The sequence below is a fragment of the Carcharodon carcharias genome, chromosome 32, assembly GCF_017639515.1.
Source record: "Carcharodon carcharias isolate sCarCar2 chromosome 32, sCarCar2.pri, whole genome shotgun sequence".
NCBI classification, from domain to species: domain Eukaryota; kingdom Metazoa; phylum Chordata; class Chondrichthyes; order Lamniformes; family Lamnidae; genus Carcharodon; species Carcharodon carcharias.
The window spans coordinates 7,935,408-7,947,854 of NC_054498.1; the positions used below are offsets into that span (position 1 = coordinate 7,935,408).

At 43.5% G+C, this 12,447-nt stretch overlaps 1 protein-coding gene across 3 annotated transcripts in view; it reads right to left on the reverse strand.

Annotated features, from left to right (window-relative positions):
- peak1 (pseudopodium-enriched atypical kinase 1) overlaps nucleotides 1–12,447 on the reverse strand; it is a 205,507-nt gene that overhangs the window by 31,358 nt on the left and 161,702 nt on the right. For 2 of the 3 annotated variants that reach the window (XM_041178382.1, XM_041178383.1), the window contains exon 5: nucleotides 6,594–9,917. In XM_041178382.1, the coding sequence (XP_041034316.1) occupies nucleotides 6,594–9,796 (3,203 nt within the window). In that variant the 5' untranslated portion in view covers nucleotides 9,797–9,917. Of the gene's footprint in view, nucleotides 1–328; nucleotides 1,587–6,593; nucleotides 9,918–12,447 lie in introns of those variants that run through there. The other variant, XM_041178384.1, reaches the window with a different exon arrangement.

The following is a 12,447-nucleotide window of genomic DNA, read 5'->3' on the forward strand; positions in this document are numbered from 1 at the left end:
TGAATAAGTTGAAGTTTGTCAGGGGTAGAGCGCAGAATACTGGTGAGATTTGCCTATGAAAGATGATATACAAATAGCCTTTAAACCCTAAATTTATTCTACGTTTCTTCCATCACGCCTTTTCACGCAATTAAAGAAATTCACGTATGTAGCTTTTTATGAATGAACACAGCATGAGAAATATGTAGTTCAATGGGTTTCAAAAAATAAACTAATTCAATTAATCAGATGACATTTTTAAATCATACTAAACAATGAACTTCAGTTACAAAAGTACAACAGATATACATATAGTAGCTGTGGGAAAGATTTTAGCCATAAACTGTCATTGTTTACAGGCTATGTTTATTTTACAGTTTCAATGGGTTTTCATGAGACCATGAAAATTTGAGTAAATTAATACTACAACAACACTAACGCAGTAAAACATCCCAAAGCCTGCAAAGGAATGTAATCAAACAAAAGAAACTGACACTGAGCCAAAGACAACAACATTAAGACAGGTGGCCAAAAGCATGGTCAAAGAAATTGTTTTTATGAGGGTCTTATAGAAGGAAAGAAAGGTAAAGCAGCAGGGAGTTTTAGGAAGGAAATTCTAGAGCTTGGGGCCTGGAAAGCTCATGGCACAGCTGCCTATGGTGAGGTAAAGGAAGTCAGGGATGCATAAAAGGCTAGGATTGGTCAAGTGCAGAGGTCTTGGAGTGTTGTTGGACTGCTGTTACAGGGATGGGGATAGGCAAGGCCATGAAGGAATTTGAAACCGAGCATGAGAATTTTAAAATTGCAGCGTTGATGGAAGAGTGCCTCATAGGTCAGCGAGCAGAGGGATGATGGGTGAACAGAGCTTGGTGAGAGTTAGGATATGGGCAGCAATGATTTTAATGAGCTGAAGTTTATGGAGGGTGGAAAATGGTAGGTCAGCCAGGAAGGCACTGGAATAGATTTAGGGTGAGGATTTCAGCATCTGGAATGATATTCATGGCTACCACTGCTGATTTTAATGTTCATAGGAGTACTATAAGTTCCAACCTGTCTGGGCATTGAAAATTCCATCCATTCCTGCAGAATATCATTCACTATAAAACAGTCTTTGCAGAAAATCTATGTCATATTAGCAGCAAATACAGGCATGCCTTATTCTTATAACCTGCAAAAATCAATAGCTGCACAATGAAACAGAAGCATTTTTCTATATGGCCCACTGAAAAATCTGCAATTTTAACACCATACTTTATACGTATAAAACATATAATGTACAAAATAAGCACAATAAATTAAAAAATATAATTTTCCCTGCAATATTTGATCGGCAATACATGAAACCATCATGAATCACAATTTTATTTCCTTTTGCACATGTCACAACAAGTGATAACATCCTTCCAATGCTGTCGTCAAGAAGGAGGAGTGTAATTAAATAACTGATGAGCTTAGTAGTGCAATGATTACTACTTTTTTAAAAAAACTGTCAGAACATTACTGTAGATGCTGGGAAGCAAGTTAACGATTGCAAATCAATCTCAAGGTTCTTAGGTTGGAATTCAGAGCCGTTGATTTCTTTCCTTGTTCTGTCCGTCTTCCTTTTACTGTCCAGGGAAAGGAAACATATGAAAATATGAATTAGGAGCAGGAGCGGGCCACTCGGCTCCTCGACCTGCTCCACGATTCAATAAGATCATGGCTGAGCTGAATGTAGCCTCAACCCCACATTCCTGCCTAACCCCGAAAACCTTTTTTACCCTCTTGTTAATCAAGATTCTATCTAACTCTGCCTTAAAAATATTCAAAGGCTCTGCTTCCACTGCCTTTTGGGGAAGAGACTCACAGCCCTCAGGAGGAAAAAACTTCTCATCTCTGTCTTAAATAAGCGACCCCCTATTTTTAAACAGTGACCGAGTTCTAGATTCTCCCACAAGAGAAATAATCCTCTCTACATCCACCCTGTCAAGACCCCCGCAGGATCTTAAAAGTTTCAATTAAGTTGTCTCTTCTTCGAAAGTTCAGTGGATACAAGCCTAACCTGTCCAGCCTTTCCTCATAAGACAAAGCACCCATTCCTGGTATTAGTCCAGTAAACCCTTCTCTGAACTGCTTCCAACACATTTACATCCGTCCTTAAATAAGGAGACCACTACTGTACTCCAGACATGGTCTCATCAATGTCCTGCACAACTGAAGCACAACCTCCCTGCTTTTGCATTCAATTCCCCTCACAATAAATGATAACATTCTATCAGCTTCCCTAATGACCTGCTGTACCTACATACTAAGCTTTTGTGATTCATGCACTAGGACACCCAGATCCCTCTGAACCTCTGCAATCGCTCACCATTTGGATAAACTTCCTTTTCATTCTTCCTGCCAAAAAGAATAATTTCACATTTGCCCACATTATACTGCATTTGCCAGATCTTTGCCCACTCACTGAACCTATCTATGCCATTTTGTAGCCTCCTTACATCCTCTTCACAATTTACTTTTCTACCTATCTTTGTCTCATCAGCAACCATTTGACAACCATTCCTTCGATCGCTTCATCCAAGTCATTTATATAAATTGTAAAATGTCGAGGGTCCAGCACTGATCCCTGTAGCACACTACTTGTCACATCCTGCCAGCCAGAAAAAGACCCATTTATGCCAACTCTTTGCTTCCTGTTAGCTAACCAATCTTCTATCCATGCCAATACATTACTCCCTAAACCATGAGCTTTTATTTTCTGCAATAATCTTTGATGTGGCACTTTATCAAATGCCTCAGACAAGGAATGTTATTAGTTATGGGATATTCCAAAACTAATAGAACAAATGTCAAGTTTAGTAAAACCTAGCACTTTAATTGAACCATCAGTCCCATGAATTTTCCCCACCAGCCCCTCTTCAAGTAGGGAAAGTGCCTATCCTCACTTAGCAATTGCAAAGGGTGCACATTTGGAGCAGGTGTGCAGTGTGAGTAAAACTGCAGGATCAGTGCATCACTCAATGATGCAGTGTGTTAAAACATTACTCAGAATATGTCTTGCGTAACAATATGTGAGATTGAGGCTCTAGAAAAAAGGCTAGTGAATAATAGCAAATTGAAATGTGTTTCAAATGTATGTGCTATTGGTTTGCCATACTTGCAGAGAGATGTGTTTGGGGAGAATTTTCCGTGCCCACTGGTGTCAGGCATCAAGGCGGGCATGAGTTGACAATATGGTGGGAAGGCTAAAAATCAGTTTTCACAATGCCATGAAACCAGTTTGGAATCATTCGCTCCGCCTGTCAATGGCAGGCCACATTTCCCGCAGTCGCACGTCAGGAACTTCATTGTAATACATTTCCTCCGGAGGTCTCCAGCATCACAGATGCCAGTCTTCAGCCAATTCGATTCACTCCACATGATATCAAGAAACAGCTGAAGGCACTGGATAGTGCAAAGGCTATGGGCCCAATATTCCGGCAATAGTACTGAAGAATTGTGCTCCAGAACTTGCTGCGCCCCGAGCCAAGCTGTTCCAGTACAGCTACAACACCGGCTACGTGGAAAATTGCCCAGGTATGTCCTCTACACAAAAAGCAGGACAAATCCAACCCAGCCAATTACCGCCATCAGTCTACTCTCAATCATCAGTAAGGGAAGAGGTCATCAACAATGCTATCAAGCGGCACTAGCTTAGCAATAACCTGCTCACCAATGCCCAGTTTGGGTTCTGTCAGGGCCACTCAGCTCCGACCTCATTACAGCCTTGGTTCAAACATGGACAAAAGAGCTGAAATCCCGAGGTGAGGGGAGAGTGGCTGCCATGGACATCAAGGCAGCATTTGACCAAGTGTGGCATCAAGGAGCAAAACTGGAGTCAATGGGAATCAGGGGAAAACTCTCCACAGGTTGGAGTCATACTTAGCACAAAGGAAGATGGTTGTGGTTCTTGGAGGTCAGTCACCTCAGCTCCAGGACATCACTGCAGGAGTTTCCCAGGGTAGTGTCCCAGGCCCAACCATCTTCAGCTGCTTCATCAATGACCCTCCTTCCATCATAAGGTCAGAAATGGGGATGTTCGCTGATGATTGCACAATGTTCAGCACCTTTCGCGACTCCTCAGATACTGACACAGTCCATGTCCAAATGCAGCAAGATCTGGAGAACATCCAGGCTTGGGCTGACAAGTAGCAAGTAACATTCATGCCACGCAACTGTCAGGCAATGACCATCTCCAACAAGAGAGAATCCAACCATCACACCTTGATGTTCAATGGCATTACCATCACCAAATCCCCCACTATCAACATCCTCCGGGTTACCATTGACTAGAAACTGAACTGGGCTAGCCACATAAATACTGTGGCTACAAGAGCAGGTCAGAGGCTAGGAATCCTGCGACGAGTAACTCACCTCCTGACTCCCTAAAGCCTGTCCACCATCTACAAGGCACAAGTCAGGAATGCAATGCTTGCCAGGATTGAGTGCAGCTCCTACAACACTGAAGAAGCTGGACATGGTCCAGGACAAAGCAGTCTGCTTGATTGGTACCACATCCACAAACATTCACTCCCTCCACCACCGACACAGAGTAGCAGCAGTGTGTCCCATCTACAAGATGCACTGCAAGAATTCACCAAGGCTCCTTAGACAGCACCTTCCAAACACTCAACCACAACCAGCTAGAAGGCCAAGGCCAGCCGATAGGTGGGAACACCACCACCTGGAAGTTCCCCTCCAAGTCACTCACCATCCTGACTTGGAAATATATCACCGTTCCTTCACTGTCGCTGGGTCAAAATCCTGGAACTCCCTCCCTAACAGCACTGTGGGTGTACCTACACCACATGGCCTGCAGCGGTTCAAGAAGGCACTTTCTCAAGGACAATTAGGGATGGGCAATAAATGCTGGCCCGGCCAGTGAAGCCCACATTCCATGAATGAATTTTTAAAATTATATCATTATAAGCCCAGCTCGCCGGAATCAGCCTCCCAAGCTGGATCATCTGAGCACATCAGCGTGTTTCACAGCTAAACATAAGCGACGTCCACTTGACAAGCTGCACATCACTCAGGACTTTGAGGCTTGTTTGCCTACCTTGCTTTGAGCAGCATTTGCAGTCATCGGGCCAGACTTCCCAGGCAGCACATGGCCACTTTTAGGGGTGCTCACGGGCAGGTCTCTACGTATGAGACCAGCCGTAAGGGGCTGGGCCGGCTTTTCAATGGCTGAAGGGCTATGGCTTGCTTGGGGAAGGGGGAAAAGTGGCCTCAGGCAACAGAAGAGGCTGCAGGGCTAGGGCATTTCTGAGGAAGGGGGGATATCCCAGGGTGTATGTGGGGACACATGTTAATCTGTACAAGTGGCCTCAAGATGGTGAGGGCTGAGTAGGCAGTCTCCAGAGGAGATGAGGCCAGATAGAGATGTGAGAGTATGTGAGAGAGAGTGAGTGATGATGTTCCTTGAGCTGGCAGTGAGTGAGATGAATACCTTGTGAGAGTTTAGAGTAATGAAATGGATGTCTTACTCTAGCAGCACAGATGAGATCATTCATCTCTTTTGTGCACTGGATGGCCGACCTCGTCTGTGCTGCATTGCCACTGACCACCTCTACTAACGCCTCCCAATCTGGAGTGGTGACACTGATGGGCCTCCTGCGGCCAGTGCGGGGGTAGAGGACATCGTGGCAGGGCTCCAACGGTGTCTAGAAGTCGTCCCAGGGATGTGTCACTGAATCCGGGGGCTGCAGTCTTCTTGCTTTTCGGGGCCATGTCTTCTGTGCAGCAGTCCTGGGCCGGAGACACTGAGCGGTGAGCACACAGCTGCACCTTATGTATGGCACCCGGAGTGAGGAAGTGGTGAGGTGATGGCGTGGTGGGCGAATCAGAGGCTGCCCAACAGCCAGCAAAACTGTGTTTCCCAAGACTGCACAATTAACGAGGCGGGCTTGGGGTGATACAGCGTGAAAAGCCACCATTGTGGCCAGCAGGTAAAACATTCTTTTCCCCGCCCGCTACCGCACATAGTGAGAATCTGGGATTCTACCCTTCACTTTTTCAACTGAAGCATCCTTACACAGTACAGCAGTAAATTCAATCCTGCTGGAAGTTCACAGTGGAGGTGGAAACAACAAGAAGGACAAGTCTTTAAGAAATCGATGTTCAGAGCTTAGGCACATCAGTTTGGTGATTTTCCCCTTGCAACACAAATAAATGGAATTCAAGAGTAGAGCTGCCATTTGTTTTTGTCCAGTAAATGTAAAGGGTTCACAAAAAAAACCTAAGCTCTGCAAATCAAAGATATGAGAGTTGGTTGGTTGAGGACTCAAGACAACAGGTCAATTCAAGTGAAAACCAACTTATAAATAAAAGGTGGGTGATCTATTTTTCTTCATTTTCAGAATGGTCAATATGCCGCAGAAGACTAACCAGGTAGTATGCCAAAGATGTGGAGCAGGAGCAGCGAAGTTCTTGCTTAAAGAGCAATACACCGTAATACATAAGGAAATAAATGCACAGTTGCAAAACAGGTTTAAATACATTCACATGCTTGGTAGAGAAGGATAGGAAAAGGACTCACTCCAACATTTGATAAATGCTAAAGAAAAAACAAAATAAAAGGCAACACCTACTTGTTACATTTCTTTGGTGGGGGAGGTGGGGGAGAATTCTGACTGCTCGCACAGCTGATTTCCTTTTCACTTTCATGAACGGCCATTGCAGACTTTTCATCATCTTTCAATCCAGATACAATGACCTGTGTTTCGCTGAGGGTAGAATGGATTTCAGTGTCTATTGCAGCAGCATCCAGTTTGCCAGTCGCAGCATTTATGCCATCCAGTCCAAGCTCTTGTTTGTAACTCAGTATGGTGGTCAGCTTCTCAGATGGTTCTAATATCTTCTGATCACTGCACAGGTGATGTCGCTGTATGGGTGGCGGTGGCAGCATGTGTATCACCCGTCCATTCAGTCCAATTAATTTGTCTTTGTCTTTTTCTTTCTCCTCCTCTTCCTCAGTTTTGCGCCGACGGAAGAAGCTTTTGAAAGAGATCCATCGTTTTGGCTTCGCCTCTTGTAAGCGTTGGCGACCCTCTGGGTTCAGCAGTGGAGATTCAGTCTCAGGCGTTCGTACAGGGCTAGTTGGCTTCCCCCAATTACTGAAATGCTTGTGCAGAAGGTTGCTGGCATGGTAAGGGGATGATGTAGAACGTGGTGGTGGAAATGGAGGCAGTTGTTCACTCTTCGGGCTCAAGCTAGCTGCACCAGGAGATTGTACTGTACCTGGTTTAGATGTGGGGACAGTAATCTGTTTTGGTAGCATGTTTTCTTTCTGTCCTTTTGTAAGAGTACTGTCGATCACCTTTGACACTTCTGCTTCACTATTTGCTTGTGGGGAGAATAATGATTTTGGGCGGATGTGAATATCTCCATTGCCTTCTGAGATGGCAGGTGGCTGAGAGTAAAGCTCTTCTGCACTACTGGCTTTTGACTGTGTCTGGGGATTTTCGGGCGGCAGCTGTGGAGGCTGAATAGATGCAACAATTTGGGAAAGCACAGTGCTGGCATTTTCCCTGCTTCCTGATGATATCTGCCTTTCTGGTGTTTCTTCTTTTCTGGCTGGAGAGTCTTGAGCAGATTTCTGAATTCTAGAAGGAGAGCTGTGATTGGATCCAAAGCTTTTATGCGGCGAGGACTGAGACAGAATTTGTGCTTTGTTTTGTGCATTGTTGAATTCCTGCACTTTCTGTGCAACAGAGCCAAGTACCTTTCGTTCTGTGCTGGCACTCAGTCCTTTGGCTTGAGACAAATCTGCAGATTTCCTCACTGTTGATCCAATTTCTTCGTATGTATGACTTGTTACGTTTTCTAAAGCTTCCTTTTTCAAATGTGATCCACTCGGACCCAAGAAGCTTTTATAAATGGCTAAGTTATCATAGGCATTTGGATTAATTACTATTGGTACTTTTATAGCCTTATGCTTTGAACTCTGTGCATATGTTGGCTCATCATGTATGATGATAGGAAAAGGAGGCATCCCAGCATTGTTGTAACTATTGAACTTGATCTCAGACAGATTTGGAGACTTCACAGGGATAGTTTTCGAAGTAATATTTGTAGTAGTAGGTGAAGTAGGAGCTGATTTATGACTCATTTGTCTTGGGGGAGGTGTAGGCCCAGAACTAGTTGACATTAAAGCCACTCTGGGCATTTTCTGTCGAGGACTAGTGCTAGAAGTCCACACCTCCTGATATCTGTTGATACTTGACTTTTTCTGGTTGTTTATCTGGCTCGAAAGTGACATGGGTGAGTTTGCACTAACTGGTGAAGTCTTTGCTCCTTGAAGAGACTCGGGTGTACTGTCAGACTTTTTATTGTTCATTGCAGCGGATACATCAACCACAGTGTACGGTTTGCACATACCTGGTGGCTCCAAATCTACAACTCTGTACGGTTTTGCTTGGTCTTCCTTTGGAATAATGTTAATTGTCACAGTTTGCCCTGGACTGTCTGTGGAATTTATGGTGAATTCCTGCTTCTCATTTTGTAGAGCTATCTTTCCATCCTTCTCTTCCAACCTCAATGCAAGAACAGCTTTATGAGTTTCTAAAGACTTTACTGCAGTGCCTCTTGCTGGCTTAAATGGAGCCTGCTTTACTTGGGGAACCTGTTCATTTTCGTTTATGCTTTCATAATCTGGTTCAATAAACTTGGTGCTTTTGCAGTCACTTGGAGTAAGATCGCCATTACAAAGTTGTTGGTGTAAAGCTTTTGTTGTCCCAGTTTGCGATCCCTCTGTCACTGAGGAATCAGGAGATGTAGATTCAGATGATAATATGCTTGGCATACTGTCCTGACCATATGGGATCAAGGCTTCATCACCGTATCCATTCAGAATTTCATCATAACTATCATCATAGTCAACAGCACAAATTCTTTGTAGTGACTGCTTTCGTAATGGCACTGTGTTCCACTTTTTGTCACTGCAGAACCTGACAGGAGAGAGTGTGTTGGCCCTAAAATTAGCAAAACGAGGCTGACCACGCATACGTATTTCCATTGCCAACAGCTCTTCATCACTTTCATCCCAACTTTCTCGCTCTTCTGTTGCATTCTCACTTGACTCATTATCCGCTCTTTGATCACTGCTAAAGGAGCAGTCTGGATAGCAGAAAAGTCCTCCCTCACTGCTGATAATATCTGAGCTGCTGCTGAGCATTACACGCTTACCCATATTCTCTTTCATACCTGCCACAATACAGCTCGGAGGAAGCTTTCTTTCCAGCGAGCGTTGGTAACATTTGTTGATCCTTCCAAGAAAGGACTCTCTGTCACATTCTTTACCTTGTACATGTGGCTCAGGCTCAAATCCAACAATTTCCTTCAATACGTCAGTTAATCCATTATTGTTGTTGGGTATCCTATTATTAACAATTCTATCTGTGCCACAAGCTCTCTGAGAATTGCTGTTGTTTGCTTCATTGTTGTTATTGTTCACCGGTTTCCTGTTGAGAAGAACACCATTTCTATTCCATCGATGTTTATTTTCACAGCTTTCCAATACCTCCATTTCTGTACTCATAGTTTGTCCATCCATGACCATCATGGTGGGCTTCACAGCAATCGTTGGCTTCTTAGCAACAGGAGGCCGAAAGCTACCAGTGCCTGACCTACCCCGGTGGTTGTTGCTATGGTTAGCATTTGTTTTTAAATTGTTACATGAAATAGGAGGGGTGTCAGAGGCAGCAGTCAAACAATGCAAACTTTTGGGCTTGAAACAGTTCTTGCATTCACCAGGCTTCCATACGTGTTCAGTGAAGGCGTTGCAGGCGGACATTTTTCATAGAGCTGTTCATGAGATACCCCTTGCTTACTGCAATCTAATACTGCATTCATTGATAAGGCTCACTTCTCAATCATCACCAATTTCTTAATCAGTGTTCTGTGTCAACTCACACCTGGAAATAAAACAAAATATTCATTAAAGAAGGCTGCATTGAAAGAAAGCTTAGATTGTGATTTATATAGAGATGGGTATTAACATTTAATTGCTCTGATTACACTTCATTTACCTTTAGGTGTAAATTCCACCCCACCACGCACGCACGCACACACACACCCACCAGCTCCCATTACCACACTCCATTCTTTTGCACTCACTCCCATAACTGCTTTCAGCTCTCAGTGAAGTCCTGGGACTTCTTCAGCTGCTACCTGCACCTTCCAACTTCTGCCAATAGATGGAGTCAAGTCAATCCAAAACCTGTCAGCTGGTGAGCAATTTTAGTAAATTTTCTCACATTTACTGGATATTGTATTTCTTTTATATTTTTTGATTGATTTTATTTTAAAGGTTATTTCATATTAATGTAGGCTTTTAAGAGTGTGCAACATTTCATCTTATAACGTTGTAATACTTTTTTTCTGCTGAGAAAGGTCCAAAAGTAAACAGCTACAGCATTTCCTTTTTTTACTGATTCATTTTATTTTATAAGTAATTCTAGCTAGGAATGCACAATACTGCACACGTACGATACAGTGTTAAAATTTGCATATTGGTTTTTCTCAACAAAAAGCATCCAAAGGAACTGAACTCCAATTTTAATATTGTTTCCTATGGCAACCTCTATGATTCACTTAAAGTTGTTTCACTTAACGTCATGATTTTCAGGAAGGCAACTGCAACTTTTAGTGAAGACTTACTGTATCCATATAAAGTGTTTCATTTTATTGAAATCTGTTTTACAAGGCTGTTTTAAAATTAATTGTGTGTGTTTCTAATTTTAAATATTGCCCCATAAATCTTCAAATCTAACTTAAGAACACCACGCTTGAAGTACAACCATTACCAGGTTCCCAACACTCAAACACAAAACAGTCTACATGCTTTCATTTGATTAATGGCAGCAAAAAACGTACTGTACTTGTTCTTTTTTAAAAAGCAAAAGGACAGCAACACACAAACTTAACTGCAGTTGAGATGGCTTGGCACAGTGACCGCAAAATCCAATCCATATAACCTGTTTCACCCAATTTTCATTACTGTGTACTGAACAAACAGAACCAAGACTGAGCTAAATAATCTATTGCCCCATACCTTTAGAAAATTGTGATTGCAATTAACTAAAACAAATACCACTTGTTTAAAGTCCAGAATATACTATTTGAGCAATTATATATTAAGGCTCCTCCTATTTAACCAAAACCCATTTTGAAACTGAGCTAAAACAAAAACAGAAAATGATGGAAAAACTCAGCAGGGTTGACCGCATCTGTGGAGAGAAAAACAGAGTTAATATTGCGAGTCCATATGACCCTTCTTCAGAGCTGAAGAGAAGTGGAAATGTGATGAAATTTATACTGTTGGTGGGGGGGGGGGAGCAGGTAAAACCAGATAGAAGGCCAGTAATAGTTGGGGACAAAGGAGGGATTGACAAAGATGTCATGAACTAAAGGACAAAGACAGCTAGACAGCTTTAATGGTAGTAGTAAGGGCTTAAAAAGGTGTTGATAGTGGCATAAGGGTAAGAAAGCAGAATGTCATATAATAGCAGAACAAGAGTAGCATTTTGTGAAAGAACAACATGGAACAAGTAACAGACAGTCCTGTGGGGGATGGGGTGGTGGGGAGAGGCAGTGGAGGAGGAAAAAAAGGATAGAAAATGGGCTGGAAGGGGGGATACAACCATGGATGAATGAATACAAATAAAAATAAGTGGAAAAAAAATAAAAATGAATGCAGAAAAAAAAAGGGGATTAAAAAAAGGGGTGGGGATGGGAGGAGGGAGTTCATGGTCTGAAGTTGTTGAGCTCAATGTTAAATCCAGAAGGCTGTAAAGTGCTTAGTCAGAAGATGAGGTGCTGTTCCTCCAGTTTACGTTGGGCTTCACTGGAACATTACAGCAGGCCAAGGACGGACATGTGGGCACGAGAGCAGGGTGGTGTGTTGAAATGGCAAGCGACAGGGAGGTCTGGGTAATGCTTGCAGACAGACCGAAGGTGTTCCACAAAGTGGTCACCCAGTCTGCATTTGGTCTCCCCAATGTAGAGACCACCACATTGGGAGCAGCAGATGCAGTCGACCAAATAGAAGGAGGTGCAAGTGAAGCACTGCTTCACCTGATAGGAGTCTTTGGGCCCTTACACACTGAGGAGGGAGGAGGTAAAGGAGCAGGTGTTCCACCTACTGCAATTGCATGGGAAGGTGTCATGGGAAGGCGGCGTAGTGTTGGAGGTGATGGAGGAGTGAACCAGAGTGTCTCAAAGAAAATGGTCTCTATAGAATGCTGACAGGGGGGCTGAGGGGAAGATTTGTATGGTGGTGGCATCATGCTGGAATTGGCGGAAGATGATCCTTTGATTGCGGAGGCTAGTGGGATGACAAGGGGACCCTTTCATGGTTCTGGGAGGGAGGGAAAGGTGTGAGGGCAGAGGCACGTGAGATGGGCCGGACATGATTGAGTGCCCCATCAACGACAGTGGGGGGGG